The sequence below is a fragment of the Diabrotica virgifera genome, chromosome 5 (assembly GCF_917563875.1).
Source record: "Diabrotica virgifera virgifera chromosome 5, PGI_DIABVI_V3a".
Lineage (NCBI taxonomy): Eukaryota > Metazoa > Arthropoda > Insecta > Coleoptera > Chrysomelidae > Diabrotica > Diabrotica virgifera.
The window spans coordinates 237,146,197-237,156,706 of NC_065447.1; the positions used below are offsets into that span (position 1 = coordinate 237,146,197).

The 10,510-nt window shown below is 32.3% G+C and overlaps 1 protein-coding gene across 1 annotated transcript; it reads right to left on the minus strand.

The window, feature by feature from the left end:
- Nucleotides 1-757: 757 nt before the first annotated feature.
- LOC114332367 (uncharacterized) lies at nucleotides 758-10,233 on the minus strand. The gene is made up of 2 exons (XM_028282153.1): nucleotides 10,134-10,233; nucleotides 758-1,180 (listed from the first exon to the last, which is right to left on the minus strand). Exons 1-2 carry the CDS (start codon nucleotides 10,143-10,145, stop codon nucleotides 842-844), a joined length of 351 nt encoding a protein of 116 aa, XP_028137954.1. The 5' UTR covers nucleotides 10,146-10,233; the 3' UTR covers nucleotides 758-841.
- Nucleotides 10,234-10,510: the final 277 nt, after the last annotated feature.

The following is a 10,510-nucleotide window of genomic DNA, read 5'->3' on the forward strand; positions in this document are numbered from 1 at the left end:
GCTCGTAATATCAGACTCGTTCGATAAAGAGTCACTTTACTGACTGACTTTACTGAAATTGGTTAAACAATTTTTCGACCGCGGTACCGCGTGACACCCTGTGTATTTGTTATAAGGATTGTTATATGGATGTATTTCTTTGAGTAAGTTTGTGCAAAAAATCGAATCAGAATAATTTACCTAACGGGGGCGACGTTACAGACTATACTAATAAGTAGTTGAAACGGTCAAAACAAAGAAACGCACTCTCATCAAAAATGCACTTGAGATTCTCGTATAATCAACATGTACTGAATCGATCCAGGAAGAGTCAACTCCAACTAGTAAAAGTTGATTTAAATTTTTAAAATCAACTTTTACTGCTCGTTTCAGTTGGACTACTAGTTGGAGTCGACAGACGACTGAGAATCAACTTGAACTGTAACATATACACCTAAGATAATCTTTATTTTGAGTTTTTATTTTAATAATTTGTACTAAAAAGCTTAAATAACAAATGAACAAAAAAAAATATTAAAATCGTGTTTTTCTTTTGATTCCACATTTTGCTGGATCCAGCTGGATTCAGACCAATCTTGCAAAAATCCAGCTGGACTGACAATGCCGCTGGATTGCAATCCCCATTTGTATCAAAACACTATTTTATTAAAAATCGAGCCCTTTCTGGAAAAAACTGTTCAAATGTTATTACTAAAAGTGTCACTATAATATTATTATTACAACGTATACTCCTTTCTAGAAGATTAAAGAAAACCAGTAAACTCTAAATATTTAATAACGTTAAACAACAATATTGATTTTTAAAGAAAGTCATACAAGAATCTAGCTATATAACAAAAATTTAAAACCAGCCAAAAAATGGTGGTGTAGCCGTTACATTAGTTGACTCTAATCTGGGTTTTGAGCTTTCAGGCCCTTTCCAAGGCAACTGAGGTGCAGATGGTTCTGTAGGAGTTAGTGGTGTTGAGTGTGTTTGTGTGGATGTTGATGGTTCTGAAGGTGTAGGTCTTGCATGTGTATCTCTTTTATTTTTGTTGTTTCTATCATTTGGTCTTGTGTTAATGATCCCCACTCCTTCTGGTGTAGGTGTAGTGTTATTGTGTAGGTCTATTGTTTTAACATGCCTCGGTTCTACTTCAGCGATAGCCAAAGTTGCCAAGATGAAAAAGGTGGCGAAGATCTGTCAAAAAGAATGTTATGTTTAAAATTATTAGGTAGGTAAAAGTAAATTTTTTAATTGTATAAACTAAATATTGAGAATTTTACTTAATAAAACTTTGTGCTCTAAAAATATGTGTACATTAAAATCTTTGAATAAATAGATTATACCGGGTTGTGAATCGTCAAACAAGCCATAGGAAAATTAATGGGAAATTCTAAATTGACAAATTCCGGCTTCCCTAAATATTTTACATCAAAAGACATTAGAACCTATTTGTAGAGAACTGAAAACATTGGAATACTAGTCAAACTTTTCAATGATGTTTATTCGACTGGTGATATCCCTGAAGATTGGTTAAAAATCTGAATTCATAACCCTACCAAAAAACAACGTCCGAAAAACTGTAGCGATTATAGAATGACAAGCATTATGAGCCACACTTTGAAAATCCGTCTACGTATCATCCACAGTAGAATCAGAGATAAATGTGAAGAAGATCAGGTTGAAACACAATTTGGCTTCAGAAATGGACTGGGAACCCGGGACGCACTCTTTGCACTAAATGTATTATTGCAGAAATGCCGAGATCAAAGAAAAGACGTCTTTGCTGTATTTATTGACTATGAGAAGGCTTTTGATAGGGTACAAAATCACAAATTAATTAAAATATTAAAGGATAAAGGAGTTGATATCAAGGTGTACGAATCAGACAAAAATTATACTGGCGTCAAAGAACGACAGCTTGCATAAATGGAAAATCAACAGAAATATGCAAAATACAAAGAGTTGTCAGACAGGGTTGTATACTTTCCCCATTGTTATTCAATTTATATTCAGATAGAATATTAAGGAAGCGCCGCATAATTTGGAATGGGGTGTGAAAGTTAATGGTATTCTGATAAATACAATCAGATATGCAGACGATACAGTTATTTTAAGTGCTGATATGAATGGATTACAACACCTTTTAAATGCCATTGACACAGTGGGAAGAGAGTTTGGCCTAAACATAAACTGTTCAAAAACAAAATACATGATATTTAGCCGTTTGGCCCATCATGCTTCACGGTTATATGTTGATGGTCATATAATTCAAAGAGTACCCAGTTTTAAATATCTTGGTTGCCATATTACTGAACAACTAGATCCAGATAAAGAGATAAAATGTAGAATCGAGATAGCCCGCACGACATTTTTAAAAATGAGGTTCTTCTGTAATGATAACTTGCAACTTCAACTTCGAAAGCGCATGATTAAATGTTATATTTGGTCAGTCCTCTTGTATGGTGTCGAAGCATGGACATTAAAAATATCCACCATTAATTGTTTGGAGGCCTTTGAAATGTGACTGCACAGACGTACACTGAAAATACCATGGACGGCTATGCTGACAAATATGGCAGTCCTTAAGAGAGCAAAATGCTGCCCGCGAGCTGCTTGATAGCATCAAATATAGAAAGATATCCTATTTTGGACACGTAGTAAGGGGAGACCGGTATAATATTCTTCAACTTATTATGATGGGTAAAATCGAAGGACGCAGAGGAATTGGTAGAAAGCAGGCCTCTTGGTTGAAAAATATCCGGGAGTGAACAGGAATAAATAAAGCAGAACAACTATTTACAATAGCTCGAGACAGAGACAGTTTCGCCATGTTAATCGCCAACGTCAAGGGGACTTGATAGGGCACGTTAAGAAGAAGAAGAGAACTGAAATCTCTACTAAAAACAAATGTTACATTTTTGCTCTATATACTAAACATATTCCAAAATTTTGCAAAAATATAATGTATTTGCCAGAGTATCATTAGTCCAATCGTGAGGGATTTAACCTCTAAAAGTCATACGAATAAGCTGAATTTTGCTGAGAATATTAATTTTGGGACCCCAAAAGATGCACAGAAAGTTTGCCACTCCTACCCCCGTGCGACCCCCTAAAACCACCATATAAATCGTAAAAAATGGCAAAAATCGCGCAATGTTTATCTATTTATCACTTGTAAAGAAACCGACTTCATTTGCGACAAAATACAAAAAATGCATACGAAAGCTGCTCTTTTCACCTTTAACACATTTCACGCATTTTGGTTTTTGTTGATAGGATACTCTTATCAATAGTACATTCTTTCTCGGTTTTTGCTGTAAATTTTAAAGAACCGCTTGGATTGACATGAAATTTGGCATACGCATAGCTAACATGTCAAAGTAAAAAGTGATATGGTGAGCCCGATATGGGCTTTTGCCTTGGGGGTGAGTTTCGCCCCATCTCGGGGGGTGAAAAAATATATGTCCAAGATAAGTTCCGAAATGGATAAACCGACTAATTTTAAGCAACTTTGGTTCCTTAGAGTTTTTTCACCAAATCAATACTTTTTGAGTTATTTGCAAGTGAATATGTTCATTTTTCAACAAAATAACCAGGTTTTTGGACGGTCTTTCGCAAATAACTCAAAACGTAAGCATTTTGTCGGAAAAATATTTTTTAGCAAAATTATAGCCTATAAAAAGTGAAAAAAACGGTGTATATATTAGATCTCTATACCTAGCAAAAGCAGAGTTGTATATAGCTAATGAAAAATAGGTTCATATTCGAAAAATCCCAAATAGAATAATTCAATGTGAAATATCCAATTAATGAAGCATTCTTGGGAAAACACATTACAACTTTTTTAAAGTGTTTAAAAAACCTTTATTTGTTGGTTCCTTTTGTTTTGGCAAAAAAAAACAGGATGATCACCCCCCCCCAGTTAGCAACTTAAATTAATCGTAACCCTTCACATGTTACTTTACTTATGTTGTGTTTATATGATCTGTAAGTTTCATCGATTCAAAGTGCTTATTTTTGCAAAAATTTGGTTTTAAAGTAAAATTTTAATATTTAAAAAAAATGTTTTTTTCAAAATAACTTAAAAATTGTTAGAAATACCAAAAATCTTAAACAATAAAAAAGTTGGCTTTACTTTTCTGAATATTTTGTATTTTTTTGCTTTTCTGTAAGACAAATATTGGTTAAGATTCGATGTTTTTAAATTTGCATACACTCGGGATAAGTGACTCGTTTAATCCCTTTTAAGTACAGCTTTTTCAAAAATAAGGACTTTGAACCGATGAAACTTACAGATCATATGATCAATACATACGCGAGTAAAAAACTTGTGAAGTGGTAACAATTAAGTTTATTTGAAATGCTAATAATTAGGAGGTGATTTTCCCCATTTCTTACCAAAAAAAGGGACCAACTTTAATTTGAGCGTAACTTGTTTACTTTTGATGCTAAAAATTTTTTTAAAAAACAAAAATAAGCATTTTTTAAACACTTTAAAAAAGTTAAAATGAGTTTTCTCTACAAAAGAGCTTTGTTTTTTGGTTATGTCACGTTAAAATATTTGATTCGGAATTTGACGAATATGAACCTATTTTTCATTAGCTATAACTCTGCTTCTACAAGGTATACTGACCTAATATATACACCATGTTTTTCACTTTTTTACGTGATATATTTTTATTAAGAATTTTTTTCGTCCAAATATTTACTTTTTGAGTTATTTGCGAAAAACCGTCTGAAAACGTGGTTATTTTGTAGAAAAATTAACATATTCACTCGCAAATCTACTCGAAAAGTATTAACTAAGTGAAAAAACTTTATAGAATAAAAGTTGCTTAGAATTAGTCATTTTATCCATTTCCGGACTTATTTCGAACATATATTTTTCACCCATAAAAGGGGGTGAAACTCACCCCTAGGGCCAAAGCACACATCGGCACTATATCACTTTTTTTCTTTGACTTGTTAGCTATGTGTATGCCAAATTTCATGTCAATCCAAGCGGTTTTTTAAAATTTAGAGGTTTTGCCTTTAACCCTAGAATATGGGTCATTCATAAATTTTACGACACTCATAATACATTGGGCATTTTTGTCCACTCTCGCTTATTTTAACGATTTTCCCAATTGAGTACCTTCCACATTAGTATTGAGCTTGATAATGTAGCAGACGGTTGTTATAATTTCCAATTCTAAGACCATTTTTCGTCGATTGGTTCGTAAATTTTACGAAAGTCCCGTGTTTATGTCATACAATAAATCAGCTGGCTATTATTGTTTGTATTTTGATTTTAAGTGTTTTAGTAACAAAAAATTAATTTAAATTGTTTTTTCATAATCATTACATAATATATACTATTTAATATTTGAGCTTTTCTTATTAGAATGTCAAATACAAAGTTTTTGTCCGCAAACAACTGGAGGAGGAAGCGGCACCTTATTATGAACGGGGAAGAGAGTGATCCAGATCCGTTTGAAGATAGTGATAGTGACTGGGAAGAGGACAATTTGGAAACTGAATCATATGGCTCCGATAGCAGTCATAGTCATGGCGATAAACAGATACAACCCCGCAAGTTTACGTCGAAATATTCGCCAAGACATAGCTGAAATACTCAACATAACTAAAGCAGATGATGCGAATATGACCCAGAAAAAGATGAGGAAGACTTGTTTTAACTGTCAAGGCAAAAAAAGGCGCATAACCACGAACTATTACAAGGAGTGCAAGAAGCCAATTTGCGGAGAACACCGAGGAGATATTTGTACCCTATGTTCCTAAAAATACCCAAATTATGTTTGATTCATAATTTTATGCTTTTATTTTTATTCTAAGAATCTTAATTGTTTTCAATACACTGAATAAAAAATTCAAAGTAAAACATGTAGGCTTTTTTCTATGGAGTAGTAAAATTAACGATAGTCCCGTATTTACGTTTGGCAAAAACGGTCCCGTATTCTAGGGTTAAAGAACGTACTACAAAAGATATCGAATTTTTACCGTCGAGTTAATACACATTTACGCACTCAAAATCAAGTTTTTTAATAAAATGTGTATCAACTCGACGGTAAAAATTCGATATCTTTTGATCAGAGTGTCCTATCAACAAAAATCGTGATTTAAATGTGTTTTAAATGTGAAAAGAGTAGATTTCGTATCCAATTTTTGTATTTTGTTGCAAATGAAGAGTACAGGGGAAAAACAAGGAATGTCACATTTTCATGAATTTTGGCTTTTCTCGCCATGTGGTAGCAAAAACTGAGTACTATCGACTAGACTATCGATTCAGAACAATAACCAGAAAGATCAGTCTATATAAATTATCTAAGACTTTGTATCCAGGCGAAGGACCAGGATTGTCCGCACGCGACTGAACAAAAATAAGGAATGTTAGCAGTTTTTTGGTGCATTATTAAATTTATAATTTAATATAGATTAATGTTATATTAAGATTATAGAATAAGAATTGCTAGAATTCTGCTAAGAATCTCTTAAGAATCTTTTAGAGATCATAAGAATTATACCTTTATTGCTGTTTATCGCAATATGTATAAAATGTGACATTCCTTGTTTTTCCCCTCTACTTTCCAAATGCAGCTAGTTTCTTTACAGATATTAAATCAATAAAAATTGCGCGATTTTTGCCATTTTTTACGATTTATATGGAGCTTTTTAGGGGGAATATCGGGGGTAAGAGTGGCAAACTTTTTTGCATCTTTTTGGGACTCCAGAATTGATATTCTCAGCAAAATTAAGCTTGTTCGTATGATTTTTAGGAGTTAAATCTCTCACGATTGAACTTATAATACACTGGCAAATGTATTATATTTTTTAAAATTTTCGAATGTGTTTAATTTGTAGAACAAATCTAACATTAGTTTTTAATAGAGATTTTAATTTTCTACAAACAGTTTTTTATGACTTTTGATGTAAAATAATTAGGGAAGCAAGAATTCAATAGTTTAGAATTTTCCATTAAGTTTCCTATGGCCAGATTTACCACCCGGTATAGGTGTAATTTGTTCACAGTGGATATTTTTTACGTTCTGAAAAACAAATATTTACTCCAAGATAATTTTGAAATTGCATACATTTATAACTAGACCATTAAGTCAACTTGTAAGGGTTCATAAACATCAACAAAGTGATAGACAAACATAATTCTTAATAATACACTTGATTGAAATAATTGTCCCTTTCTTGAAATTATTTATTTGCTTTAGCTGTTTTGATTCTTAATCAACTATCTTGAGTTGATTAATAAATTTCCTAGAAATACTGTACAACGCATCTCCTATTTGATAAAATAATCACAACAGATTTTGTGTATACAGGGTGTCCAGAAACTCTACCGATAAACGAAGACAGTAGATTCCTCAGATAATTTTAAGACAATTTAACCCAATTCATCTAGTCCGAAAATGCTTCCTAAAGGAGCTGGAGCTACTTGAAGATGGCGTATGGTAATTAGTTTTTCTTAAATATCTCCAGAACGCTTCTATTTAGAAGAACGAAAATTGGTACACATATTTATCTTCCAGGGATAAATCGATTCCATTAGTTGCAAATTTCTAGTACCGGTCATAGGCGTCCGTTTTGGGTAGGGCATCAGTTATATTATCGCATGACTTTTTTGTTTTCAATTTTTTAGCACTTTTGAGTCTGGATTTTTAAAACGTAAGGTATTATAGTACTAAAAGGTACTCTTACTTTAAGTCGATAGGATACACCGTTTTCTAGAAAAATCGATTTAAAAATTTTTCGTTGTTTGAATATCAAAAAAAAAATTCAATAAAAAAACTATTTAGAAAAACGAAAATTGGTACATTTATTTATATTCCAGAGATGAATCGATTTTATTAATTGTGAATTTCTAGTACCGGTCATATGCGTCCATTTTGGGTAGGTCAACGGTTATTTTATCTCATACCATTTTTGTCTTTAATTTTTAAGGATTTTTGACATTAGATTATTAAATTATGAGGTATTCTATTATTAAAAGTTACTTTTGCTTGAAGTTGGTAAAATACACCGTTTTTTTTAATTTTCAAATTTTTTTTCAACTTCAGGAAACGAAAAATTTTCAAATCGATTTTTCTAGAAAACGGTGTGTCCTACCGACTTAAAGCGAGAGTATCTTTTAATACCAGAATACCTCACAATGTAATAATCTAGTATCAAAAGTGCTTAAAAGTTAAAGACAAAAAAGATAAGCGATAAAATAACCGTTGCCCCACCCAAAACGGACGCCTATGACTGGTACTAGAAAGTCACCATAGATGGAATCGATTTATCTCTGGAAGATAAATATGTGTACCAATTTTAGTTTTTCTAACTAAAAGCGTTTTGGAGGTATTTAAGAAAAACTAATTACAAGACGCCATCTTCAAAGAGCTCTAGCTCCCTTAGGAAGCATTTTCGGACTAGGTGAATTTGGTTAAATTCTCTTAAAATTATCTGAGAAATCTCCTGTCTTCGTTTGTCGGTAGAGTTTCTGGACACCCTGTATAAGTAGAATATTTGATCCAATAACAACAACTTCAAAGACAGGCAAGGAGTTGGCATTATGTTGGTAAGAATTCCCAAAAAACATTGTTCTTGACTCAGATGTAGTATTGCTCCTATCTATCAACCCTCATTCTCCTCATCAAAAACGTAAAATTATTATAATACAAGTATACGCAACCACTACAAGCAAGAATGAATAGACCATAGAGGCCTTCTATAAGCAAATTGGCAACGTCTTAAAGGCATGATATTAACCCTCGTAAGGCGGTGCTTAGATTCTTACGTAAACAACGGTGCGGGGTGCATTTGCACCCCATCCGTATATCCATTTTTTTTTATATGTGAACGTTGGGGAAATTGATTTGAAAGATAATTAGGACTTGTTTTTCATATTATGAAATATAATTTTACAAACAAAGTACTCATTTCTTCTTAAAAACAATATTATCGCTGCAAGACAAACACATGAAATTTTTCACACTGTGAGCAACACAAAGTTTTTACACACAATACAGTTATGCCGGGAGTTTCGGTCTTTTTTTTTCTGACATAAATAACACCGACATTGTCCCATAGCTCTGTTAGTTCCAGATGGAACAGCAGAAACGTCTAATTCAGGATGAAATTTTCATCATTTGCACCTTACAGTCATTTTTCCAAAAAAAAAAAACACTTAAACGCAAAGAGTTTTAAATGCTGTAATGGATGGAAAGCGTTTAGAATTTAATTTAATGCGAATAAAAAATGGACAAAACTCAAAAAAAAATTATTAAAAAAGATAGGTGAGAAAACGAGGTCTGGGGTGCAGCTGCACCCCGCACCGCCTTACGAGGGTTAATATTATAATGTAAACAAGTAACAGACAAAAGAAAAAAGCCGCAAAAAATTTGAAGAAAAACGAAGAAAGGCAGATATAATATGCAGAAAAAAGAAGAGGAAAACGACCAAATATTAAAATTGGAAGAAGATGTTATCAGGGTAACACTAAGGCAGGCCAAAGAAACATGAAACGTAAATCACGTTTCATGGAAATAAAACACTGCTAAACAAATAGATGTCCGGCCATTTATGAAACTCTCCGAAAATAAAAATGTTTTATGAGCATGAATCACACTCGTTTCATTGGTAGGCGGACTTCAAGATTTGTTTACCTGTGTTTTATTTTTATGAAACGTGTTTTACGTTTCATGTTTCATGTTTTACATTTCATGTTTCTTTGGTGTGCGGCTTGCCTAAAGGAGCATATAAAAATATCTGAAATAACTCAGGGACGGATATAAACCACGCACAATCTTTTTGACAGAAAATACAATAAACTTTATTAACACTTTTGAAAGAAAGATATTGTGAGGGATATTGAGGTCCACTTGCGGCAATGGTATGTGAGAATAAGAGTAAGAAGAGAGAGAGAAAGAGAAAGAGAGAGAGAGAGAGAGAGAACACTTGAGTCGTTAAAAACGCTTATTAGCAAATATTTCAAAATTATTTCACAAGCAAAGTTAAGAGTTGAACAAAATAATTAAAGTTGGTATTGCCTATAATCTACTCAGTATACAAGATATTTAGTGTATAATAAAAAAAACAAAAAAGTAAATAGTATTACTTACTGAAAGAGAAACTAAGTTGTAAAGGAACTTACCAATTTACCCATTGTTAAAGTTCTAAACAGAATAAAGCACTATGGTCGTTGTTCTACTTATATACTATTACACGAAACAAATAGACCATAATAATATATTTTAACAAAATCCGCCCCATTTTGAATATGCAAAGTAAAATAACAAATTATTAGATATTACCACAATTAGTCGTCCAAAACTTTAACTTTTTGACAACAAAGGGCAAAATTTGATTCAAAGTAAATATACAAACTACTGATTAGTACGATACTATATCTAAAATTTTTTATCATAACAGTAACTATATATTAAAAAAGAGCTTGTGTATAATTTTTTTTATTGTTTCTATTACGACACATCTGACAATATATGGGTTATATTATTTCAGTTACACGTT